Genomic DNA, 27,920 nt, shown 5'->3' on the forward strand with positions numbered 1-27,920 from the left:
AAAAAAATTTTTTTTTTTTTACATTTATTTATTTTTGATAGAGACAGAGCACAAGTGGGGGAGGAGCAGAGAGAGAGGGAGACACAGAATCCGAAGCAGGCTCCAGGCTCTGAGCTGTCAGCACAGAGCCCGATGCGGGGCTCAAACTCATGAACCGCGAGATCATGACCTGAGCCGAAGTCGGATGCTTAACCGACTGAGCCACCCAGGCACCCCTCCACTTGAACATTTGTAAAAATGTTTTTGAGTTTCAGGGGTTGGGTGGTTCAGTTTAGTGTCCGACTCTTCATTTCGGCTCTGGTCATGATCTCACAGTTCATGAGTTCAAAACCGTTATTGGGCTCTGGGATGACGGTGTAGAGCTTGCTTTGGATTCTCTCATTCTCTACCCCCACCCCGCCCCTTCCCTACTCATGTGCTTGCACACACATTCTAAATAGATAAATAAACTTAACATAAACAAATACAAAATACAAAGGAAAAAAATGTTTTGAGTTTGGATTCCTGAAACATAGAATCATGTTTTTATTACTATGACAGTAGTCACCTTTTAATTTATTTTAACAATTAAACAAGACATTTCAAAAGATATTCTGGATTCAGGGCAACTACTCACAAAGCAAAACCAAAGAATAAAAAAAGGTACTGGTGTATGCTCACGGTTCTGGAAGCCTGTGGAGTGCAAATTGTCATGAAGCCCATTTAATATAACTGCTTCCTTTATACTGAAAGGATTCACTAGGGACTTTACTGCTTCCATACAGGAAATAAAGCCTGTTGTATCTGAACAAAAACTAAGAAATATCTTTCTCTGCTACAATGCAGAATATTGTAAACAAAACAAAACAAAACAAAGAGCTGCAGAACAGGAAATGTTACTAATCATACTAATTCTATATTTAGTTGTAGGAAAAATATTACTAAGTCAAGTCAGCAGATAACTTGCAGGTAGTGACAGAAAAGAAAAGAAATTTGGTGCACAGAAGCATAAATACTTAATGATTTATAAACGTTTGTTTTATAAGAGCACCCTCAGTTTCTTTACTGAGTTACACATTTTTTACTCCTCACCACCAATAATTCTCAGGACCTTCAGAAACCTTTATAATAAACATGTAGTTTTTCTCTCCCCCAATTATGATAAATATGTTTGACTGCAAAATTCTAGAGAAGAAAGTTGTCATTTGTCAGACAATTCGCCCGAGGTACACCGACTTGGGATACTTCTCCTTAAGAGCCGGCCACTGAACAATGAAGTAATCGGAGAGGTGAAACAGAATCTTTCCGGACAGGGATAAATGTTCTACTCGGCAGATGCTTTCAACATAGACAATGATCACTTTCTTTATTCCTAGTATCCCAAGGAGAAGGGCAGATATGCAGACAGGAACACATGTTCCTGGTCCATTACACAACACCTTAAAAAAAAAAAAAAGTTGAAGGTCAAATTAACATACAGAATACTAATCTAAATGAGGCATTTAAAGTTAAAAACAGTCACATCTTAGAGGAGACTTTTTATTATTCTAAGCCTTGAATTATTCCTTGTCACGATCTAGTGTGCAGCAAACCCCATGCACATAGGAGTAGACAGGGCTCCGTGCTGGCTCTCCTGCTTACCAGCTGTGTGGCTCGAGGCAAACAACTTAACTTCTCTGCTACCACAGGGTGTCTAGCACAGTGCCTGATGCTCAGCCAGGATCCACTGTGTTGTGTTGCGCTTCTCCAATTGCTTGCGGGTCACACAAATACACAGAAGACAGATAAAGTCGGCTATGAGTCACTATTTTCTCATGTACCAACTTGTTCTTGTTGATTTTCTAAAATAATCTTTATAACGGTTGGAGCATTGACATGTAAGATGTAGAAGAAAATGTCTTTAAATGACTATGTAGGGTATTTTTGTGGGGTATATATAATCATTTTAGGAGTCCAGGCCAACAAATGGGATATTTGAGAGAAGGCTACTAAATGAATGAGGTTTTTTTTCTCCCCACGAGAATTTAATCTGTGTTTGTGGTCCAGAGATTTTGATGCTTTTGAATTTTGCTAATTTTTATAAAAAGCCACCGGTTAAAAACAATTTAGAAATAACAATTGTTATTTGGCAAAAGTAACAAGAGAAACAGAAATCCAACTCCTAGAGCAACTGCAAAGACTTTTTAGAAGACTTTTAAGAAAATGAGAGGAAGCCTATTTCATGGAATTGTCGGTAAGATAATTTATTATTATTTTCTGAGAAAAATTGTTTTGCACAACATTGTAATCATGTGCCCGTATTTACTTAGCAAAGCCTAATAAAGCATTTTTTTTTTACTCCACAAATCATAAAATAGGAGATTTGTGGCTGTCTACACGTGCCTGCTGGGCATTATCTACAATGTCACATGATCTTTCCAGCACATAGTCCACAAAACTTATCAGACATCAGAGAATCTTAGAGTTGAAAGGGTCTCCAGATATATTGTCTGACCATCTCGGCATTTCAGAGACTGTCCCGATAGAATATGGACTGGACGGACATTCTGCCAGGGCTGTAAGACTCGGTCAGGGCTCTCAGGGTTTGATAAGTTATCTGATCTAGGCTCCGCCCTTCCTGGAGGCAAGCCCACCTGACACACCATCCACAGGACTTTGGGAAGAGAGAAGGTAGCCTGTTTCAGGTGGGAACCAATCTTTTTTATGCCTTCCTTAAAGTGGCTACCTACCTACCCCCTGTCTTTATGAAGAGTTTTTGTTTAGTTTTTCTTGAATCACCAGCTACTAAGCTGCTCTCCAGACCAATCTTCTTTGATCCCTATTGAGTTGCCCTTATAACTTTTTCTTCACAGACCCTGAAGACACTGTAATAGGAAGAACATGGGACTGAGAGTCGGGAACAGGGTACAACCCTGTTCAACAGTGTTGAACTGAACAGGGTTCAATTACTGTCTCTTTACTGTTGGGACAGTAACGAGAATCACCACCTAGGCTCTCACTGCCACTCTTTATCAACAATTCACTGTGGCCAGGTACTGTACTAAACAGTCCACACACATTATTTTAATTACTCCTCACAGCAATCATTTGAGGCAAGTTTTATTGTCCCTTTTTGCAGAATAGGAAACTGAGGCACAGAGACATTTGGCAAGTTGCCTGATCGCATGTTGAGGAGTGGAGGACGTCTATTGCTTCAGTCACTTTTTACCTGGGACTCGGTTACCATATGTACAGGGAGAGTGGACTCAATGACTTTCCCTGTCAGCTCCAGGATTCTTCTAATTCTATGACTCTAATTCGCCTCTAGTTTTGTCTTATGCCTAAATTACAAGATTGTTCTGAATCCTTTCAGAGTTCAGAATTCTAAAAATCCTATTGATGCAAGGTTTCTCAACAGTGGCATTACTGACATTTTGGACAGGATAATTTTTCATTGTGGTGGCCTGTCCTGCACATTGTAGGATGTTTAACAGCACCCCTGGCCTCTACCCACAAGATTCCAGTAGGCAAGACAATTAAGAATGTCTCCAGGCATTGCCAAATGTCTCTAGTTGAGAATCACTGCATTAATGTATTCCCTGATCCTTGGCTTATTTGTGTTGCATTTCTCAATCTTTTTTTCCATGGGACTGAACAAAATAAAACTTACAGCTAAAAAATAATGTATAGATTGCTTGTTGGGTCTTCAATGTCACAAAAATATTTTCATGTTCATTGCCTTTGAAACAAATGTACATATCCATGTGTGTTCATTTCACTACCTGAACATACAAACTGTGAATGTTCTGATGGAAATGTCTGTATACAGGCAGGGAAATGACTGGCCATTGGTGGGAGATGCATTAACAACCTGCTACAGATCAGAAATAGAGACTGTTAAGCTAAAAGTGGAAATTAAAGGTATTCATTTGTTTATCTCTGTCCTTTATTTCTATTTTGAGGCACCTTACTATCAAAGTCCTCGATACGATAAAACCACAAAACCATAAATCAAGTATTTAAAAAAAAAAAATGGCATGGGGCGCCTGGGTGGCTCAGTTGGTTAAGTGTCCGACTTCAGCTCAGGTCATGAACTTGCGGTCTGTGAGTTTGAGCCCCGCATCAGGCTCTGTGCTGACAGCTCGGAGCCTGGAGCCTACTTCGGATTCTGTGTCTCCCTCTCTCTCTGCCCCTCCCCCACTCATGCTCTGTCTCTCTGTCTCAGAAATAAATAAACATTAAAAAAAATTTTTTTTAAATGGCAAATGCATCTTGAGGAAAACTTTGGCGAAGGAAAGCTACTTTTAATTAAGCACAGGTTTTGACCCTGCATTTTACAGAAGCCTAGGCGAGACAATTAAAAAATCGTGGACTGTGGAATTTCCACTGTTTAACGAAGCATATCAGAAAGACTTATTCCAAGCATTGAACAAAACAGAATTTTAAGTAAAAAAGATGTTAAACAATATAATGGTTGATCTTGTCTTTTTAAAAAAACACAGAAATACTCTTCATATTTCTATTTCTTAAAATGGACATTCTCAAGAAATATGGGGGCATTGCTTTTATTGTCTTTCCTCCTTTCTACTTTGTAAGCTCCTTATGGGCAACTTCTAGGACCATCTATGTTCTACACCTGGAACAACAAAAGGCACTCACTAAATTTTGCTCAAAGGAAGGAGTGAAGGGGTAAAGGAGGGGGGAATCCTTTGCCCATTGTATATAGAGTGGAATGCTCCATTTGCTACACTCAACTCCATTTGTAACTCTATCATACACACTTACCATAAACATAAAGGCTGTAACTGACAGCTTTTTTTATATTAAATATAATTTATTGTCAAGTTGGTTTCCATACAACACTCAGTGCTCATCCCAACAGGTGCCCTCCTCAATGCCCATCACCCACTTTCCCCTCTCCCCCATCTCCCATCAACCCTCAGTTTGTTCTCAGTATTTAAGAGTCTCTTAAGGTTTGCCTCCTTCTCTCTCTGTAACTTTTTTCCCCCCTTCCCCTCCCCCATTGTCTTCTGTTAAGTTTCTCAGGTTCTACATATGAGTGAAAACATATGGTATCTGTCTTTCTCTGCTTGACTTATTTCACTTAGCATAATACCCTCCAGTTCCATCACGGTGCTGCAAATGGCCAGATTTCATTCTTTCTCATTGCCAAGTAGTATTCCATTGTATATATAAACCACACCTTCTTTATCCATTCATCTGTAACTGACAGCTTTTTAGAAAATCATCCCACATCCACTTGCCCTTTCTTCAGGGAACCATCGTACTGTATTTCTCTCTCTCTCTCAACTTAAGTGCTTGGGTAGACTCCATAACCAACTATAAGGAGAGGACATATGACTCCAGTCTGACCAGTCCTGGCATCGAATTCCCCTGACAAAAGTCACTTGTTCCGGGAAGAGCACCTAGTCCAGTGAGAAACCACAAGATGGAGCGGGACATTTGTTGGGGCTGCTGAGAGAGCAGTGACTTTTCTGCTATACGAAAACCTTGGAGGATGTAGGCCTGGCACTGTTAACACTTCTCTTGCTACCCTGAGAATGAAGCCATCACAAAGCAGAACAGAGCAGAACTGAGAGATGAAGACAGGCCAGGTCCCAAAGGTAGCATTTATGATCCATGAATCCAGCTGTGCCTGAAGGAAACCAGATCTATCTCTAGACTTGCCAGGTATGTGAGGGAATACATTCCATTTTTACTTAAGACAGCATGAATCAGGACTTCTGTCACTAGTAATAAAAAGTGTACTAATTGACGTAGCCCTTGATTTTGTCTAACTCCCTGACTAGCCTCTGACTAGTTGTAGTGCCAACTGTTAAGTGTTCAATATGTGCCTGCTAGATGAATTAACGAGCCAATAAATAAACTTTCTCTGAGAGCAGAAAATCCAAGAGATGTACTAAGGATAATACAAGTTATAGGTCAAGAAAACAGAAAGAGGTCAGGGCTAATATAAAGTCATGAGGGTAGATGAGCTGGATCAAGGATCAATGGTTACAAAAGGATTCTTGCTCTGTAGATGTGGGTCACCACAGGCCCAAGTCCTGTTGGCTGAAACGTAACACTGGCATGTATGAAGAAATGTAGTTAATTTGGGGAGTCTGAACTCAACTTCTGGCCTAGTGGGAACTCCATACACACAATGTGGGCCAAGACCTTTGGGGTCTGGATTGTTTTGAAGGTAAGAGACCATGAAGCTGAGAGCAATCCAACAGGCAGCACGTGAAGGAGAGATTAAAAGCCAGATGGGGAGCCCAACTAGGGCTGCAAGTGCAGGGAATGGGCAGAAAAGCAGAGTCTGACTCTAAGGTACCTGCCTGAAAGCTAGGCTTTCAAACAGCTTCTTGCTGGTGGAGGTGGAGGCTGGAGACAGCTCGTGAACGGCAGGGACAGAGCTGCAGGGAAGGTTCTGCAGAGCTTCCAGGGTCATGGATAAAGCTGGAGAACTAGAGGCCACTGTCAAAGCTGAGCTGGCTTAAGCAGGTAGTCTCTGTGGAGGTCACAGGTTTCAAAATCAACAGTCCTGTTTATTAGGATACTGGTTTCACTTTGTAGACAGGTAAATGGGGAAGATGCGGGAGGGAGCAAACACTGAGGTGGAGGAATAGTCCAGAGACACAGGGAGAAAAACGTCATAGATATAGGCTTAACAGGAAGCAAAGTCAGATAAAGTGCTTAAGAGCGCATCTTCTTATTTTAGAAAAATAAGAAACCCACAAGGTCACCTGACTTAGCCTATGACCCAAAGTGTGTCAAAGATAACGAATCAAAGTTTCTTATAGCCAAGAAAGCTACAAAGATAAAGATCATCAGATTTGGCCAAGAGAAGAGTAATGGAAACCTCAGGGATAGCTATTCCAGTGAATCTTTGGGCTAAAATACAGGGCAGGAGAAGAGTGAGCCCAAAGGGGAAGAGAGCTCCAGTAGGAGCTGGGTGAATGAAGCAGGCTGGGGAAAAGGTTTATAGAATGGAATGAATGATCTATATGTGAACATAAAGATCAGTGGAACTGGTGGTGAGGGAGGAACTTACTCTACAGAAAAGAGTGAGTTCTTTCAACACCAGGAGAAAAGAGTTAGAATTCTGAGTATTTTTGAGGTTGGTTTGGGAAAAATTGTATTTTTTGAGAACACGACAAAGGATAAGAATGATGCCACTGGAAGTTTGCTCCCAGTGGATTTTCTTTTAAATGATAATAATTTTCAGCTCATTGTGTAAACCACGAAAAGCATAAAGAAAAAAAGTAACCTTTCCAATCTCATCAATCTGTTAAATTTGGGTGTATTCTCTTTCAGTGAATGTCTTTATATAAACATTTATATTTTACTAGAAAATAGGATCACATATGCACATACATAATTGTGAGAGCTTATATATAAATATTGTAGAATTCTGGTTAGCTATAGTTTTGTGTGTTATAAAAAGTCTTTAAAATTCCATGATTTTTAATGACTGCCTATATTTAATTCTATGGCTAGCTCATAATTCAATTAACTCTTCCCTGTTAGAAATTTAGATTGACTCCTTTTCTTTCTGTTCTAAATCATGCTGTTTGATGTCTTTGTATAGATATCTGTGACCCCTAATGTTTTAATTTTGGATTGAACTACGTTCCAGAGTTCTTGCTGAGGGAGAGGTTAGAAGAAACAGCTTCAAGGACTTAAGGAAGTTGCAGAAAGTTTATTAAAACAACTGTCATGAATTGGGAATGGGCCATGTGGTGTTTTGGGTTTTGTTCCTGCCTAGAATCTGTTTGAACAATTTCTTACCCTATGAACTGTGGCAGCAAGCAGAGCCCAGCTCTCATGGCCTAAGTGAGACTCCTTTCTAGGTCCCCTCAGCAGCTCGTGGACGGGCCAGTGACTTGGCCAGATGTTTCTGTCTAGATCTGACCAAAAGCCAGGGGTGTAGAAAAGCAACTCTGGAGAAGAAACGGTTTCTGTGACAAAGGTGCCATTGAAGAGACTCCTGTCCAGTACTCGCAGTGGCAGGTACAGTGTTCACTCTCCAGTAGTACTGGCAGAAGTGTCTTCCCAAACCAGGTCTGTGGCCATGGAATTTTGGCCATGGCCCTAACTGTTCTGCTCCCATCTTGTCCCTCCATGTTTTCTAGTCCAACCTCACTGGCTTTCTCAGTAATTCTGAGAGTTCTTCTTTTAAGGTTCCCAGACCCAATTCCAAAGTGTGTGTGTGTGTGTGTGTGTGTGTGTGTGTGTAGGGGGGAGGAGTGTGGATGGTGTCCCTACACACAGTACCAAGCAATTCTCGGATATCAGCAGCATGACTGAGAATGCAACTCAATTTTGACGTTATCTGGGGATAGTACCAGCATTCACAAGTTTAAGGACCAGTCCTAGGAGAATGCTCCTCACTCCCTACTTCAGACATCAGTCACAAGCCCCAGGCTATTAAACCTGTATTTCTGATTGACAGGCTATAGCCTGGAAGTTAGAATGACTTCCTCGGTAGGTTCTTTTAATTTTCTAGAGCAGCTCACAGAACTCAGGGAAACATTTATGTTTACCAATTTATTAAAGGACGTGAATAGTCAGAGGAAGGGGGAGGTATAGCACGACACTGTCCCCAATCTCCAAGTGTCCACCAACCCAGTTCTCTGAACCCAGTCCTTTTGGGTGTTTATGGGGACTTTACTATATAGTCATGACTAAGTCACTGGCCATTGGCTGATTCAACCTCCAGCGCTTCTTCCCTCCCCTGAGATGGGGTTTGGGGGGAACTTGAAAGTTCCAACCTTCTAATCACAGGGTTGGTCCTCCTGGCAACTAGGACCCGAAAGTCACCTTCATTACTGTAACACAAGACTCATTCATTGCCCTATCACAGGAAATTCCAAGGGTTTTAGGAGCCTTGAGCTGGAAATCTTGGACCAAGACTAAATACATATGAGAAATATATTCATTTCATTCATTCATTCAAATGACCAAATAATATATTTATTATAAATCACATAATTTTAGCTTTCAATAGCCTTTCACTAAATTCTTTTCCTATTTCAATTAGCCAGAGTGGATTTAAAAAAAATTTTTTTTAAGTTTATTTATTTTGAGAGAGAGAGAGGCAGAAAGAGAGGAGACAGAAAATCCCAAGCAGGCTCTGCACCATCAGTGCAGAGCCTGATGTGGGGCTCGAACCCCTGAACTGTGAAATCATGACCTGAGCCGAAACCAAGTTTCAGATGCTTAACCGACTGAGCCACCCAGGTGCCCCAGCCAGAGTATATTTACCAAGAATCTGTACTGGTATGGGAAGAACAAAGACGCAGAGTAGCAAATGCAGAGTCAGACGAGGAATGGATCATGTCAGGGCAGAAACAACATTTGCGCTGGCAGGGCTAAGAGCACCGAAGCACAGGGAGCAGACACAGTGAGACATGGATGAGGGCAATGCCACAGGAAGGGCCAGGTGAGCAAGTACTCCAGTATGGGAAGGGGAGGTGAAAGACCTCAGCCACAGAGGAGGAGGGCAAGAGCAGTGAGGAAACGGCTCTGAAAACTGGAGGGAGAAGCATCTGTGAATAATCAAGGGAGGGAGGAAGAAAATGCAGTTGGAGAGCAGGTGATCTGTAACATGTAGAGGTTAGTCAGGGGACCAGAAAGCTCGGGTGAAGCCTGAGGAAAGGCAGTGCTGAGTGTCCACGACCAGTGGAAGTGGATGGCAGGAAGGAAAAGGATGAGTAGCAGATGGGATGACGTATTCCTTGGCTCACAATGTAGTACATTGCATTTCTTCTTTTTTATGGATATTTGATCATCTGAGTATTAACAGTTAAACAGAAACATCTAAATATCAAAAATAATGTGAAATAACCAAATGAATCCTAAACGCTAGAATCAACAGCTATTTATGAACCTTAAGGTCTCTTACAATTCCACTGCTAACACACAGAATTTTCAGAGTTGTCATCATTGTGTATGTAGCATTCTGAGGTCTACTTTTCCAATTCCATCACTGCTTCCATTCCATGTGCTACCTAGGCATTCGCTGCTTTGCAGCATGAACGTGCTATAGTCTACCTGGATACTTCCTAGCTTCTCTTGACACAGGTATAGATTTCATCTTCTTCTTTTTTTTTGTGAGTGAAGAATGAAACTGAACTTATTAATGTAATGACATCATTTGTAATGATGCTTTAAGCAGTGTTCACAGAAAAACAGACCGCCAATTTACACATGCTGAACAAGAGGTAATTGTGTTTACCACCAAAATACTTAGGTTAGATAAAGAATTGACACCTTTGAGAGAGAGATACCGGTTTCCAGGTACGGAATGAGTAAGTCCTAGGGATACAAGGTACAGCCAATGGCATACAGTCAATCCTATAGTAATACTGTTGTGTGCTTTCACATGATAGCTACACTTGTGGTTAAGTACAACTTAATTTATAGACATATGGAATGACTACGATGTATGCCTAAAACTAATACAACAAATGTATGAACAGTATTTCAATGAAAAACTGACATCCTTTACACTATCTTTAATTTCTCCTTCTTTGCCATTAAAAAATCATTCCTGGGGCACCTGGGTGGCTTAGTCAGCTAAGCGTCCGACTTCGACTCAGGTCATGATCTTGCTTTCATCTTCTTTTAAAAAGGTAAATTTAATAAATTGCTTTTTATCTAGGCTAATGTGCTCATGTTGTAAGGATACTGATTTTATTGCTGGCTCCTCAAATTATCAATTACTTGTACTTCGCTTGGTGACAACTCAAAAAAACTGTAAATTAGGTTCCTGGACCAAATTCCAACGTGTGTGTGTTTTGTGTGTGTGTGTGTGTGTGTGTGTGTGTGTGTGTAGGCTTCCCCACACCAACAGTGATCTAGATACCAGCCGGGTGTCTTACGATTTAACTCAATTCTGACACTACCTACACAGAGACAGAATCAGATTCCAAAGGTAAAGGGCTCAGTCCTGTAAGTCCACCCTTCACTTCAGATACCAGTCACACACTCAGGATGGTACCTGTGCTTCTGGCTGACAGGCTACAAACTGGAGGCTCCAGCCACCTGCTCGAACTCAGGATACCACAAGCCCATGTTGTTACTGGTACTTCTGCCTGAATGGCTCTAAATCAGAGGTTCCCACAATCCCTTGCTTGAGTTCAATTAATTTGCTAGAATAGCTCACAGAACCCAGAAAAAGCCATTTACTCGCTAGATTACTGATTTATTACAAAGGATGTTAAGGGATATGAATCAACAGCCAGATGAGGAGATACACAGGGCAAGGTATGGGGAAAGGGCATGTGGAGCTTCCATGCCCTCTTGGAACTTGCCATTCTCCCCAAATCGCCATGTGTTCACTAACCTAGAAGCTCTCTGAACCCTGTCTTCTCGGGTTTTTGTGGAGGTTTCCTTACACAGTCATGATTGACTAAATCATTGGCCACTGGTGACTGAATGTACCTCCAGCCTCTCTCCCCTCCCTGAAGATTGGGAAGGGGGTTGGCACTTAAAGTGCTAACCCTCTAATCACACGGTTGGCTACACTGGCAACCAGCCCCCATCTTAAGGACTCTCCAAATAAAACCTTCACTGCTCTCATCACTTAGGAAATTCTAAGGGCTTTAGAGGAGCTTTGAGTCAGGAACTGTGGATTAAGACCAAATATATACGAGAAATATATTTTGGGTCACCTGAATGGCCATAAACATGCTTTTCTTCTAAATCACAATATCGCACATTGCAACAAAAAAACAACAGTAAATTTTCATCCTGTAGGATCTTCTCCAGTTAAGTTCCCTATATTGACACTGATTACTCCAGTTCAGTCAGAATATTCTTGTTTATGTTGCATTCACATAATCCATCAAGAGGCTGGACAACATGGTGCTTATGGGCCAGGGATTTACGATCACACAGACGTGGGTTGGCTGTTTCACAGCAGTGTGACCAGGGACAAACTGCTTATCCATTCCATGGCTCAGTTTCCTCACTTATGGATTACTTCATTCAAGAAGTATTTATTGAGCAAAGATAACATGCCAGGTACTATTCTGGGTATTAGGAATGCACTGCTGAACAAAAGTCCCTGACTTCACAAAGTGTACGTTCCAGTGGGTAGACAGAAAATAACAGATGCATGTGTGAACATACAACACAGAGCAGGCTAAGGAAAGAGGAGATACAGAGGTCAAGTAAGAGCTGGGAGGAGGTGACTTGTAAGCAAATATGTGACGAAGTGGTGTGGTCTTCCGAGGAAAAGAGACACCAGAGCAAGAGGCAGGAAAGAAGAGGCAGATTTTGTGGACTGACTGTAAGTTACTGAGGGCTAATGAAAGGGTTTGGGGGGTTAGGGAGGGGCAGGAGCTTGAGACAGATCATAATCTCACAGAGCTGTTACGTCCAGGTGAAACTCTATCTTCGGGGTTTGGCTTCTCGTGGTAAATACTGGAAACAAAGACACACAGGGCCAGATGACACTGGCATGATGGTGTCGTGGGGAGGCAAGTAATAAGCTTTAATGCATTCTTCTTCTTGGGAGCTTGTAGTAGGTAGGGAGAGAATGTCAGGGGTGGGGAAGAGTCATTAACCAGAAACAAACCAGAACATGAGGAAAACGGCATCTACTTAATAGTGTTACTGTGGAGATTAAATAAGCTAATACGTGTAAAAGCATCTGATGTAGTGCTTGGGCCATTTTAAAAATTCAATAAATGGCAGTTATTATTATGATCCATCCAAAAGTCAAGGAGTGTAATTATGGCATTTTTCAAACTCTTGAGAGTATTCACAAGGCTCTTCCCTCACTCTGTCACAGGCATAGTGCTGACCTGGCGCGATTCATCTTATCCGTCAGAGGACACCTCAGAAGAGTAACCCAACCATCCATTTTGTCTTTACCTTCCAGTCATGTTTTTTTGCCCTGCCTGCTCCCCTACAAGTGACGCCGGTGCAAGAAAATGATGGAAGGAGCCTGATCACCAGCAGTGGTATTTTCCGGATTTCCACAGACGGTAGACAACTGAAGGATCCTTGAGCATCCCTGCTTTGGGCCTGCAGAGCCCCAGTAGTGTATCTCTCAGCCTGTGGCCAAATGGCCGTGAAAGTTGGCGGCTGCAACACGGTCAGCAAGCCTGATAACGTGATGAATAAGCCTCATCTTGTTCATTTCAAAACAGGAGAGGGCTATTTTATCCTTGCATGGGAAACTAGACTCCCAACCTTCTGGTGACCTTCCTGATTTGTCAGGTTTGGGTTCATCAACAGGGGTGGCAGGTAAACAGGGAGCAGAGACATGCAGACATTGGGCTCCAGTGTCCCCTCCATAACTCAGGATGGTCAACTGTAGTTTCAGTACGTGTCAGCAGGATCGTACAGACCAAGGCTCCACAGAGCTGGGCACTCTATACATGTTGACGGCCAATCCTCCCACTCTGAGTGCGGAGTAGGCGAAGGAACTCAGAGCTTGTTGGGGACACACTGGGTTGGCGTTTCATTTCCTTGCCCTGATCTTCCATCATGAAAAAGTAAATACGTATGTAAAATTAACACTTAAATTTTTTTTTTGGTCTGGTTAAGCCATGCTTGCTCTGCATCAATATTAAAGATCATTGTCAGGCTAATCAAACATTGTTCTCCTAACCCTTCCTGGAAGCAGATGAGGAAACTGAATTTTTTAGTTTTCCGGTTCTCAGGACCAAACGGTCAAGGTGACGTTCATTTCCTGCCTTCTTGGTGTTTGTTTGTTTTCACTGTATTTTCCATGGTCTGAAATGATTTCACAGAGATCTTTGAATTGTAGTAAGTCAGTATTTTTTCCTTTGTTTTCCCTGCACCCTATACTCACTTGCTCTCCCAGAAGCAGATGGCTAGCGCTAGATGCGGCCTCTGGGAGTCATTTAGCTCAATCCTCTCCCTATTGCCTGAGAAAGAAGGGCAAGACCTCGACCTTTACAGGCACCTACTATTGCCAGGCACAGGACCTGTGTGACATTTTGCATAATTACCTCACTTAAACCTCACAATCGTTCTCTGGAGTGGATGCTGTTGCTTTCATGTTCTGGACAAGAAAACTAAAGCACAGAGAAATGAAATGACCTATGTAAGATCATACAGCTGAGACTCCAACCCAACTTCTAGAAGACGAGTCTCTCCTGTCCACCATCCCGGTCTGGCTCTGCCCTGCACCTGTTAACCAGATCCGACATTAGTTGGAAGTAGGCTTAAAGGCAAGGAGGGCTCCAGGGCAGATAGGACGCAGGGAGTTTAATTGAAGGTGAAATTCTGACAACTGTTACTAATATTTTATAGCTTTAATAGAGACATAAGTGGCAGACCAGAACATGCCACTGGACTCGGATGGATTAGGAAAGGCTTTCAGCAGATTAAATAGAAAAAAATGGTTAACATTTTTATAAGAAAAGGGAGTACCCTTTCTAAACAGGAAGAACTGGCTTGATCAGAGCAGTTATATAATTCCTGACTTCTGTCAAGGCCCTCTCTTAACTAGATAAGTGATAGTCTTCATGATCTAGTCAGCAGTTCTCCTTAGATAATTTATGCACAGATTATTTTTGCACTACAGGCATATCTTGTTTTACTGCACTTTGCTTTATTATGTTCCGCAGATACAGTGGTTTTTGTTTTTGCTTTTGTTTTTAACAAACTGAAGGTCTGTGGCAGCCCTGCATCGAGCAAGTCCATCAGTGCTGTTTTTGCAACAGCATTTGCTCACTTCAGGTCTCCGGGTCACATCTTGGTAATTCTTGCACTATTTCAAATGTTTTCATTATTATTAGATTTATTATGGCAATCTGTGACAAATGATATTTGATGTTACTATTGTAATTGTTGTAAGGTGCCACAAACTGTACCCATATAAAACAGCAAACGTGACTGATAAATGTGTTATGTTCTGACTGCTCCACCAACCAGCCATTCCCCTCATCTCTCTCCCTCTCCTCGGGCCTCTCTGGTTCCGAGACACAATGTGTTGAAATTAGGCCAATTAATAACCCTACCAGAGCCTCCAAGTGTTCAAGTGACAGGAAGAGGCACATGTCTCTCACTTTAAATCAAAAGCTAGAAATGACCTAAACTTAGTGAGGAAGGCATGATGAAAGCCGAGATAGGCCAAAAGCTGCCGAACAGTTAGCCAAGTTGTGAATGCAACGGAAAAGTTCTTGAAGGAAATTAAAGGTGCTGCTCCAGGGAACACACCAATGATAAGAAAGCAAAACAATCCTATTGCTGATATGAATAAAGTTTTAGTGGTCTGGATAGAAGATCAAACCAGCCACAACATTCTCTTAATGCAAGGCCGAATCCAGAGCCAGACCCCAACTCTCTTCGATTCTAAGAAGGCTGAAGGCGACACTAATGACTCTTTCCTAAAATAGGAGCACTGGTAGGAAATGAGAGAAGCAATTAATTCTAGCAGGAGTTGTTTCAAGGGATTTAAGGGAAGAAGCCATTTCAGTAAATAAAAGTGCAAGGTAATGCAGAAATGCTGATGTAGAAGCTGTAGCAGGGTATCCAGAAGACCTACCTAAGTCAAGTCATGAAGGGGGCTCCACTAAATGAGATTTTCAATGTAGACAAAGCATCCTTCTATTGGATGAAGATGCCATCTAAGACTTTCACTGCTAGAGATACCTGGCTTCAAATACTGGGCTTCAAAGCTTCAAAGGACAGGAGGACTCTCTAGGAGCTGATCCAGCTGGTGACTTTAAGCTGAAGCCAATGCGCACTTACTATTTTTTTTTTAATATGTTTTTTAGTGTTTACTTATTTATTTTGAGAGAGAGAGAAAGACAGAGAGAGAGTGCACAAGTGGGGAAGAGGCAGAAAGAGAGGGAGAGAGACAGAATCCCAAGTAGGCTCAGCACTGTCAGCACAGAGCCAAACGTGGGGCTTGAGCTCATGAACCATGAGATTGTGACCTGAGCTGAAATCAAGAGTCAGATACTTAACTGATGAGCTGCCCAGGCACCCTGCTCACTTATCATTCTGAAAGCCCTAGGCCTCTTAAGAATTATGCTAAACCCACTCTGCTTGTGCTCTAGAAATGGAACCACAAAGCGTGGATTACGGCACATCTGTTCATAACATAATTTACTGAATATTTTAAGCCCACTGTTGAGACTTCCTGCTCAGAAAAAATATTCTTTTCAAAATATTACTACTCACTGACATTGCACCTGGTCACCCAAGAGCCTGGAAGATGTAGAACTAGATTAATGTTGTTTCATGCCTAACACAACACATATAGATATAGATATATGGTTCCCCTGGTGGACCTGGGCAAAGTCCATTAAAAACCTTCTGGAAAGGATTCACCATTCTAGATGACATTAAGAACATTCATGATTCGTGGTCAAATTGTCAACATGATTTGGAGTTTGGAAGAAGTTGATTCCCACCCTCATGGATGGCTTGGAGGGGCTCAGGACTTCAGTGAGAGAAGTAACAGCAGGTGCGGTAGAAATAGCAAGAGAACTAGAATGGGAAGTGGAGCCTGAACATGAGACTGAATGGCTGTAATCATGATAAAACTTTCACGGATGAGGAATTGTTTATGAATGAGCATAGACAGTGGTTTCTTGAGATGAAATCTACTCCTGGTGAAGATGCTGTGAAGACTGTTGAAATGACAGCAAAGGATTGAGAATATGACATCAACTTACATGATAAAGCAGTGTCAGGGTTTGAGAGGATTGATTCCAATATTGAAAGGAGTTCTACTGTGGGTAAAATGCTTGCAAACAGCCTCATATGCTGCAGAGAAATAATTCATGAAAAGAAGATTCAATCAATGTGTCAAACTTCACTGCTGTCTTGTTTTAAGAAATTGCCTCCACAGCTATCACCCTGATCAGTGAGAAGCAGTCAACATCAAGGCAAAACCCCCCACCAGCAAAAAAAATTACAATTCACTAAGAGCTCTGATGATGTAGCATCTTTTAGCAATAAAGTGTATTTATTTTTTTAAATGTTTGTTTTTGAGAGAGAGAGAGAGAGAGAGAGAGAGAGAGAGAGAGAGAGAGAGAAAGCGTGGAGGAGGGGCAGAGAGAGAGAGGAACAGAGGATCCCAAACAGGCTCCACGCTACCACCAGACGGCCGATGTTGGGTTTGGGCTCATAAACCACAAGATCATGACCTGAGCCGAAGTTGGACGCTCAACCAACTGAACCACCCAGGCGCCCTGACAATAAAGTATATTTAAATAAAGGCATTTGTACTGTTTGTTTTTTAGATATAATGCTATCACACACTTAGCAGAATATTAGTAGAGTATTATATGCACTAAATAATGCACTAAAATACTAATATTATTAGTATTATATGCACTGGGAAACCAACAAAATTCATTTGACTTGCTTTATTGTGATATTTGCTTTATTGCTGTGGCCTGGAACTAAACCCGCAATATCTTTAACCTATGTATAAAGAAATGTTTATGAATTTTTATAGGGGATTATCTGATTCTTTAATTCTGAGTCAAAAGGATACATAAAAGCACTTGTTTCCGATATTCTGATTGTGTATTCGTGCATGCGTGTGTGTGTGTGTGTGTGTGTGTGTGTGTGTGTAAAAGAGAGAGAGACACTAAGACAATGAAACAGAGGCAAAATGATAATATTCAACAAACTTAGACGCATTAAGTAGTTGTACTTTGTTGTGGTTAAACACGGTACTCTGCAGCCAAGCCTGGACTCTACACCTTGAATAAGCTGTGAAGGTTTTCCAAAGAACATGTGCTTCACTCTGTTTTCAGGTATTCAAAAGTTATTTTCCTTTCATTGTCCATCACACATTTATCAAAATCAGGGTGTTTTTTGAGGTTTTTATTGACTTCAATCTTTAGCTGAGTTTTGTTAATAAGTATGTTTCACTGCACTAATGACTCTCTCGTATTATAGACTCAGAAGACAGGTACCTTAGCAGGCGCTGAGAGAAGCAATGAGTTTATCCCAGTTCCATTCAGAGAGGACCCCTTTAAACCAGAAAGTAGAGGAAAAAAGACAGTCTCTTTAGCAAATGGTGCTGGGAGAACTGGACAGCAACATACAGAAGAATGAAACTAGATCACTTATACCATACACAAAAATAAACTCAAAATGGATGAAAGACCTAAATGTGAGACAGGAAACCATCAAAAACCTAGAGGAAAGAGCAGGCAACAACCTCTTTGACCTCAGCCACAGCAATTCCTTGCTCGACACATCTCCAAAGGCAAGGGAACTAAAAGCAAAAATGAACTACTGGGACCTCATCAAGATTAAAAACTTCTGCACTGCAAAGGAAACAATCAACAAAACTAAAAGGCAACTGACAGAATGAGAAAAGATATTTGCAAATGACCTATCGGATAAAGGGTTAGTATCCAAAATCTATAAAGAGTTTACCAAACTCAACACCCAAAAAACAAATAATCCAGTGAAGAAATGGGCAGAAGACATGAATACATACTTTTCCAAAGAAGACATCCAGATGGCCAACAGACACATGAAAAGATATTCAATGTCACTTATCATCAAGGAAATACAAATCAAAGCCACACTGAGATACCACCTCATGCTGGTCAGAGTGGCTAAAATGAACAACTCAGGAAACTACAGATGCTGGTGAGGGATGTGGAGAAATGGGAACTCTCTTGCACTGTTGGTGGGAATGCAAACTGGTGCAGCCACTCTGAAAACAGTGTGGAGGTTCCTCAAAAAGTTAAAAATAGAACTACCCCTATGACCCGGCAATAGCACTACGAGGAATTTATCCAAGGGATACAGGAGTGCTGATGCATAGGGGCACGTGTACCCCAATGTTTATAGCAGCACTTTCAACAATAGCCAAATTATGGAAAGAGCCTAAATGTCCATGATCAACTGATGAATGGATAAAGAAGATGTGATTTATGTATACGGTGGAATACTACTTGGCAATGAGAAAGAATGAAATCATGCCATTTGCAGCAATATGGATGGAACTGGAAGGTATTATGTTGAGTGAAATAAGTCAGTCAGAGAAGGACAGATATATGTTTTCACTCATATGTGGATCTTGAGAAACTTAACAGAAGACCATGGGGGAAGGGAAGGGGAAAAAATAGTTACAAACAGAGAGGGAGGGAGGCAAACCACAAGGGACTCTTAAATACAGAGAAGAAACTGAGGGTGGATGGGGGTGGGGGAGAGGGGAAAATGGGTGATGGCCATTGAGGAGGGCACTTGTTGGGATGAGCACTGGTGTTGTATGTAAGCCAATGTGACAATAAATTATATTTAAAAAAATAAACCAGCAAGTAGAGAGATGACTCTATGCTACTATTTCTCAGGCCTCCATATCACATTCACCCAGGGGCACTTGCCCAAAATGTATTCTTTCTAAAGCAGAATCTCTGGGTCCAGAATCCTGGAATACGCATTTGAAACAAGCTCCCATGTGATTCTGGTGCAAACTATAGCTTGTAAACCTCTGTTCTATACTATAAGAAGGGGTTGGCACCCCAACTACATTTATTCCTGCAAAAGGGGTCTGTATGTGCTAAGGGAGAAGGAGATGTGGCTACCTGTGATCCATCAAAGGCCATCCTCTCTCTCATCCTGCAAGACCATTTTGGGGGCAGGAATGCAGCTGAACTCATCTGGAGGAGTTTTTTAGTGAGTCCGAGCTTCCTACTAGCAGAGAGAACTGCCAGAACTCTGTTGGCTAGACTCTTCAAAATCAAGTAGCCTAAGATAGGGAGGAGACCTATATTAAAGGACTTGAAGTTAGCTCCTTAATTATCGGTTAATGCTTTACAAAGGATTAGTTAACAGCATTCTGAGAGTAAGGACAGGAGACAGAGAAGGCACCTGAGGACAGAAAGGGACATTAAATAGGGAGGTAGCAGGTGTCCAGGCAGCATCTCTTCTGTCACTCAAAGTCATCTTAGCTGCCAAGGGGCCCCATTTCTCCTGGGCTAAAAAAGCATCTGTGCAGACGTGGGGAATGGTTTGCTGCTTGCTTTTTGGCATAACAACCTGGGTTGTTGGGAAGGAGGACCCGCTGGACAAGCGGGACCTCAGTAGCAGGGCTGTGCCAGAGTCATCTCAAGGGCAGGGGCGACAGGTTTTAATCTAGCAGGTAATCTGAGAAATATCCTGCCTGACCCAAAGCCAAATCTTGTTAAAGAAGAGATTCTCAACCACTCTGGAGAGAATACCAAACCTCTGGGTTTTCTAATTCAAATATGGAGCCCCTGTTTTTTGAAACAATAGTTTCTGTCTAACTGCGAACAAGATGGCGTCTCCGAGCAGTTGACAGTCCAAGGAAAGGGCATGACTCGAGGTGAGAGCATGGATTCTGGAGCCACACTGCCTGGGAGTGAATCCTGGCTCTGCCACTTCCTACCTGTGTGAACTGGTGGGAACTATTTCACCTCTCTGTGCCTCAGTTTCATCATCTACAAAAGGGGGATTCAAGCAGTGCTTTCGACATAAGGACTAAGTGGGGTAAGGCCTACAAAGCACTTAGAGCTCAGCAAGTCCCTTATGCATATTTGCTATTTTTTTTCTTAGTCTCTCTGCCCAGGGTTGCCTCACAACAAATACCAAAAGATGGGTCTCAGAGCTGACGGGGGAAAAGAATCCTTGTGTCATCGGTACGGCTGATGTTCTTTCAAGATCAACAGTGGCTCTTTTGATTTCATTACAGTCTTCCCTCCTCCCCCAAACCCTGCGGAGGGCACTGCTGGGCCACGGTCCAGGCATCTTCTGTCGGGGCAGCAGGTTCTCAGGTCCCCTCTGAAGAGCCTTTTAAGGGAAAAGGACGTAGGCTGGCAGAAGAACAAACCCCTATTTTGTGTAGTTCAGCTACCAGGGCAAATATAATGCCCTCCAAATTATTTACTGGTAAAGCTTCCCAGGGCGAGACTGAAAATAAAATTCTGTTAGAAATCCACTCTAGGGTATGAAATAGAATTATCTCCACCAGGATTAAATCACACTTCCTGAGTCTGACAGAGCGTTTCCAGGGAGAGTGAGTGCCATGCAGCCTTTCAAGCCACATTGTCATTCCTGACTCCTGCCCCCACTGACTGTCAGCCCATGCAGCCTCGCCTGCCAGCTCTTTGCGGCTTGAGTCTTTGAAACGAGGAGCTGGGTCCAAAGACAAAGCCGGGGTACTTTTGGTTGGGGGAAATGTTGGCAACGGGAATTCTGGAGAAGAGCTGGAGCGAGGCACTCACTCACACACCTGACACACGCGAAGTTTAAATTTGATGTGAATTATAATCAAGTGTGTTAAAACCCACGTTGCAGTTCTAATAGCTACCACCAGCCAATCACTCTGGGCTTCTCAACCTGCTATGACTTTATTAAGAAATTTCTTCACGAAGTCAACAGTTATGGCCTGAGCAGAATGGGAAGCACGGTGTAATGATTACAGTATGGATGCTGCAGTTTCAGACTATTTCGGTTTGAATCCTATCTCAGCCATTTAGTAGTCATCAAACTTTGGGCAAGTCAATTTTTTTCCTTATGCCCCTATTTTCTTAGCCACAGAATGGGGCTAAAAAAAAAAAAAAAAAAAAAAAAAAAACGGCAGGTAACTAACTCATAGGGTCGTTCTAAGGATTAAGTGAATTAACGTGTATATTGAATTGGAATGATGCCTGGCATTTTTCTTGGCACAGGGGCCTGGGAAGATGAGTGAACCACCAGGGAGCCTACAATCCATAAACACGGTACTGTATTCAGCTCCTATCGTGTACTTTGCACAAAATGTGTGCACAGAAAAAGTCTTTGAGGGGTGGGGCGCCTGGGTGGCTCAGGTGGTAAAGTCCTACTCTTGGTTTTGGCTCAGGTCATGATTTCATGGTTTGTGGGATCAAGCCCTGCATTGGGCTCTGTGCCGACAGCATGGAGCCTGCTTGGGATTCTGTCTCTATCCCCCCCTCACTTGCTCACGTATGCGCACATGACATATTTCTCTCTGTGTCAAATTAAATAAATAAACATTAAAAAAAGTCTCAGGGAGAGTTGGCAGAAATTGCTGATTCACTATTGGATCTCTAGTGGTGCTGGGCAGTTTAGCATCACAAAATACCTCAAACAACAACAACAACAACAACAACGCTTTGTACACTGCTTCTATAAATAAGAACAAAAGCTTTGTAACATGTCATTAGTTAAAAACTATCCACTCCAATACTGAGTGTCTTTAAAAACTATGAAATGAACAGAAAAGTTTGTCTTTCAACAGAGGAAATAGTTTTTCACTGCCTTATATAATCACTTCTAAAATTTAAAGCATATGTTCACCATTGATGTGCCAATAATGCTCTGCTACGAGGGACCAGAGCACTATGTTCAATCAAGAAAATCCTTTAGACAATATATAGATATAAAAGGGTGAGAAGAACATCATGGACTGTTCTAAAGCCATAAAATCACTCCCCTCTCCTTCCCCTTCCACTTTGCAAGAGTATTCACTGATCTTTTCTTATTCAGTTTTTAGATCTTTGTTTTTAAAATCTAAGAGTTCTTGTAGCATCCTATAAAAACAGACTACAAGGAGAGAGCCTGTCGCAGGGACTGAATTCTTTCTAACCCAGGCAATTTAAGGCAAAAGAAGAATCCAATTAAAAAAAAAACCCAGAGATAAAGATACAGTCCACAATACAAATAACATCTAGCAACGTATCTAATGAAGTACTTTTGCTAGATCTGTGTTTGAAAACAAAACAAAACAAAACTAGGTAGACATAATTATGCAAGAGTGAGGAGAGTTTATAACATCCTCACATTCTCGAAAGCATGTGGCCCCCAAATGTCCCTAACAGAGTGACTTCTTTTTCTGCCTTCCTTTCTCCTCTTCTCTCTTTGCAGTCAGTGCAGGCAAATCACTGTGTTATGCCAGACCCTGCAGTTCTGGCTGGGCAGGGGGTTCCTTCTCCAGCTCCCTCCTGGGGGAGTGGTCCACCCCTTTTATTGGCCAACTCCATCTTTCTTTTGGCTCCAACTGTCTTCCTAGGCTGGATTCCCCATTTTAACCCTCTAATCCTGCTGGGAAAGGGCCTCTGGCAGGACTACCATTTGAAATCCTGTAATTTTAAAAAACAGTCTTTTTATCCGATACAACTCTCTTTCCGCCTCTCACCCAAACCTTGCCAATTCTGTTCCTAAACCCTCTTCAATGTGGCCCTGCCCTTGATCTCCACTACCTGAGGTGAGCCTCTCACCTGACTCACTCAGAGCCTCCCACCTGTTTTCCCGGACTCGCTTCCTCCTGCTCCTCCACTCCACTCTCCAAGTGCTGCTGCATGACTTCTTCCTAAAATACAAACCTGATCGTGTTGTCAGTTATCGTCAACAGACTCCTGCTTTATGTTCCTGCTGAACATAAAGTCCAAATGCCCTGAAAGATCCTTCCCGAAACTCCTTAGCTTCATCATTGTGGTTTCAAGGCTCACCTCTATTTTCTATGGTAAAAGAGAAACACACGAGTATCACTGAATATAACAACAATAAATGTGAGGAATCAAGACATATATTTCACAAATAATAATACCTGTTTGTGACTACATATTGTACTTTAGTGACCCTTCAGGTACAACCGGTTTTGTAGTTCTAAAGTAGACTTAATTGTTCTAAATGCTTTCTTTGTCCAAATTAATGAGTTTTTCTAAAACACATAAGCCAGGATTAGAAAAGATTTGGCCAGTGTGGGTATTGGAAATCAAAACTTTAGGACTGGTATTCCCACTTCCTATTTTTTTTTTTTAACGGGGATGAGGAGGGGAGAAATGACCAAATTAGGGCTCAGAAAGAGAAGAGAGAGAGGGCAACAAAGACATATCAGATTCCTGAATGACCATTTGTACTTCAGGCTGGTCCTGACCAAAGCAGGACAGTTTACAGGGACTCATATTCTTTGTAAATAGTATCTCATGTCATTCTAGTCCCCACGGCCACAGAAAGAGATGGGTATGATTGTCTGTATTCTACAGGTGAAGAAACACAGCAGCAATATTAATTTTGCTTACTATGGCAATCACTGATTAAGTGTAATGCTTACAGTTAAGAGGGAAAACTCACCCCTCCTGTTTCCCTGGATGGGAGAGTAAAGTGCCTTTTTCTCAGCCTTCTCACTCAACCCTTCCCTGGGGAGGAGGACTGCCAGGCTTGCCTGAGCAGTGAGTTTAGGAGAACAGACTAAGAATGCTCAGCCCTGCCAAGCCCATGGGCCTTTTCACTCTCTTCCCGCTAGCCCTTCTTCCACACCCACCCTCTACACTGGCTTGTGTGCTGGGTAGAGAAGAGAGGCAGGCCTGCAGTCTAATTCAGGGGAGAAGATTAGTAAACCTAGGGTGGCTGCACATCAAAGCCACACCCTCCAATCTGGCTTTCATCACTCAATAAAGCTAATATTTTCCTCTCTAGGTCTTATTTCTCAATTGGTTATGAACATAAAAGGGGAAGACAGAGGGCTATTAACTGGCTCCCTAAAAACTAAGCACGGTACATCATAGGTGCTCAATAAATATCTGTTAAATGAATGAATGAATTTGCCCAAGGCCACAAAGCTAATAAGCGAAACAACAGAAACTTCAATCTATGTCTGACAGAAAAGCCCATGGTTTCTTAAAATTCCACTTTAGTGCTTCTCGTCGAATGTTCTATTTCCAGGTTCCAATTCATGCTTCTGCATGGCGGCCAGGAAACTGGAAGCCCTGGCATCCGCTGGCGTAAAAACACATGTATGCCTAACAATTTGGTGGGTAATCCATTCGTCTACAAGAGTGGTTACGGGTGGGTTCAGCATGTACACTTGTTCTCAGCTGTATCGTGGGCCACTACTGAGGGAGCCCTGTAGGTACATGAGATGGACCTAGAAGACACGGAGAAGTAGAGAAGGTGGCACCAGCACTGTGTGGAACAGACAGGGACGGGAGAGACAGGCAGCCGGGCAAGAAGCAGCAAGTGCAAAAAAGGGGCAGGGCAAGGAACTGGGGACCAAGAGAGAACGAAGGCCCAACAGGGCTCTGGGGGTTTGCGGGAATGGGGAGGAGGCAGGCGAAGGAAGAAGGATCATGAAAATCCCAGCAGAACAAAAGGCCACAGACACAGGAGATAAAAATATGTCCAAACAAAGAACATGAAGGGGAGACGGATACAAGAACAGGAGTAAATCACAGGCTATGAAAATAGCCACAAACTGATTTTCCATTTCATGTCAAGATGATGAAAAGTGAGAGCTAATCTGTGTGCCAGTAGCCTTCAGGAACTAAGAAATAAAACACCCAGGTTGAAAATAGTTTGGGGAGCCAGAAGATGACAAGATTCCTCCTGCAGGCAAAAGTGAAATTAATGACAGCATCCCCTACCCCTTTCCCCTACCTTCCCGTCCCCCTCCAGTCACAAAAGAGTGGGGAGCTGTCTGGCTGGCAACCATGTATGATCTCAGCGGGGACCCTGTTCAGGCTGAGCTAATATAGTTGCTTTTTAAGAGTATCTGGTAGAATTCAGGATTGTGTGTTCACAAACACCATATAAAAACAGGGTCGTCTTTGCCTTCCAAGCAGTTTTTTTCGCTCCGTTTAAAGGCCGGGCTGAGTCTTTTTTTCCCCTGGCTGGAGTGGCACACAAAGAATTCTCTGACACGCTGCACCCACTGCAGATGAAAGCGCTTAAGTGTGAGTGAAAGCAACAATGTTTAGAGTGACATTTACTAGCTGCAAACAGTGAAATCAGAGAGCTTCAGTTCTCGGAGATTAAATGTCAGGCTTTAAACATTTAGCAGAGTATTAGCTATGGAAGTTTTTAAAATTTAGGATTTAGCTTTAGACTGCAAGCAGGACTTGAGACAGAAAAGAAAGTCTTCTTAAAGCAAGGAAACAATTGAGCCATAAGCTGAATGCGACTATGTATTTTTAACTGAAGGTGAGACAGCCGCAGGGCAGTTACTGAGTTCAGCTCACCAAACCAGTGGTGCTGGCTGTTCTTTACTGTTCCAGATTAGTATGAGGAAGTGGACGTTCCCTGCACTTCACATTTCGGAAGACATAAGCCAAAGGTCTAAAACATGGGAGTTTGTAGGCATATAGTTTTTCCACAGCAGATATGGACTTTACAAGCCCAGGAGTTTTCACATTACTGTTTCAGAATGAATGCTTTTTAATGCATCTAAAAAGGTTAGGAAAATAGATCACTTAAAAATATTTTTTTCCAAGGTTAACTTTATTGGTGACAAAATTGGCTATAACTGCCAAATAGAACATCCGCTTTTGTGACTAATAAAATCTCAAATTTGACAATAGTAGCAATTCTTTCTTTCCTTCATTCAAAATGGCTGATAAGCAATTTCTCTACGATGCTTATTTGGGGTGCTGGGCAGATACAAAGCCCATGATAATGGTTAACATTTCAAGCTTTATTTTAAACACTTTATAAGCGTTACATTATCCCCATTTTACAGATAAGAAAACTGGGGCTTCAAGAGATTAACGACTTTGCCCAAGATCACAGGACTGCTAAATCAGGTGGCATTCAAACTCTAGCCACTGTCTCCCAAGCCTGAGCACTTAGCTTCCGCCCCAGGAACTCTCAGTCTGGCAGAGACCACAGGCATGTGGACAAATAAAGTTTAATGCAAGAAAGCCACAACAAGATATGAACAGAGGCACAGATTCTATCTCAGGTCTGAGAGCTGAGGAGACATTGAAGGCAGGTCTTGACACAGGACGTAGAGTTTTTCTAGGTGAAAAAGGTAACGTTGTTTCAGGCATAGGAAGCTACGCTCCCAAAGCATGGAGGGCTTGGCATGTGTGTGGAGGCGCCAGAGTTCACCGTGTATTTGATGGGGCAAGTATGGGAATGGGAAACAAGATTACAAGAGGCCGAGTGGAGACATAGAGGGAGGCTGGAGTGGGGGAAATAGAGGCCACCAGAGTTAGGAAGGGCAGAAGCAAAATGATCTGGCAACTGGCTGGATGTGCACAGGGAGGGAGAGGAATCTATAGTGGCTAGCATTTTAGACTGCTGTAAAGACTGACAACGATGGAGGTAAGACAGGTTGGGAGTGGGAGTAAAGAAGAGGAAGAGGACACTTCAGTTCAGTTTTAGAAAAGCTGAGTTACAGACACTTGAGGGATACCTGGGTATCTGCTCTACTACAACTTTACAAACACTGAGCACCTTTTGTACCAAGTACTAAGGAGGCCACAAGAGAACAAAACTGGGTCTTGCCTTCCCGGAGTTTACGTACCATGTGGTCTTATTCTTAATGGTGGCAATGTGTCGGGCAACTAACAGGATAATTTCTGGTTGTGATAGTGACCTGGGCGGGGGGGGGGGGGGGGGGGGGGGTGGTGGTGGTGGTGGTGATACTATTTGTGCTTAGCAGACAAGTGCCACAGATACAGACATTCTGTGATATTTGGGACAAATATCTGGGATATTTGTTTAATAAAACAAAGCACTATCTTATATCCCACTGGATGTCCATATAGGTGATAAGTATTTGAGCTCATACCCTAATCATCTTTCACATAGAAGGACGAAAAAATTTTTTTTTGCAAGTTTCATATACACATTGAATTTTCCCAACTAGAAGTACCATGAGAATTGAGCAAAGACTATACATTGCTTTGTTTCCCAAGAGCTAGCTGTTCACTATTTAAGAAAATTACATCAAGAATTGGAGGAGTTGAAAAAGTTCTGGAGATGGAGAGCAGTGATAGTTGCACAATAACATGCATGTACTTAATTCCACAAAATTGTCTACTTGAAAATGGTTAAAATGGTCAATTTTATGTTATATATATTTTAAAAGAAAAAAGTTACAAGTTAAGAAAGAAAAAAGATAATTACACGGCAGGCAGCAAACCCACTGTTTTCGAGCTACCATATGATACATTGCATCAGTCTGCACTGCAGCTGCCCTAATCATGCAGACTCCACATTCTCATCTACCTCCCTGACTGCATCTCCTGGTG

At 42.2% G+C, this 27,920-nt stretch overlaps 1 protein-coding gene and 1 long non-coding RNA gene across 3 annotated transcripts in view; one reads left to right on the forward strand and one right to left on the reverse strand.

The window, feature by feature from the left end:
• Window positions 1-488: 488 nt before the first annotated feature.
• ALG14 (ALG14 UDP-N-acetylglucosaminyltransferase subunit) overlaps window positions 489-27,920 on the reverse strand; it is a 107,652-nt gene continuing 80,220 nt past the window's right edge. The window contains exons 4-5 of one of the 2 annotated variants that reach the window (XM_019837480.3): window positions 23,271-23,405; window positions 1,316-1,418 (exon numbers count right to left, since the gene is read on the reverse strand). In XM_019837480.3, coding sequence (XP_019693039.1) covers window positions 23,283-23,405 — 123 coding nt within the window. In that variant the 3' untranslated portion in view covers window positions 1,316-1,418; window positions 23,271-23,282. Of the gene's footprint in view, window positions 1,419-23,270; window positions 23,406-27,920 lie in introns of both variants that reach the window. The other variant, XM_003990347.5, reaches the window with a different exon arrangement.
• Window positions 9,956-14,842, forward strand: LOC123379705. The gene is made up of 2 exons (XR_006584564.1): window positions 9,956-10,044; window positions 12,761-14,842. It is a non-coding gene; the product is annotated as an uncharacterized LOC123379705 (long non-coding RNA).

This window comes from Felis catus, chromosome C1, assembly GCF_018350175.1.
Source record: "Felis catus isolate Fca126 chromosome C1, F.catus_Fca126_mat1.0, whole genome shotgun sequence".
NCBI classification, from domain to species: domain Eukaryota; kingdom Metazoa; phylum Chordata; class Mammalia; order Carnivora; family Felidae; genus Felis; species Felis catus.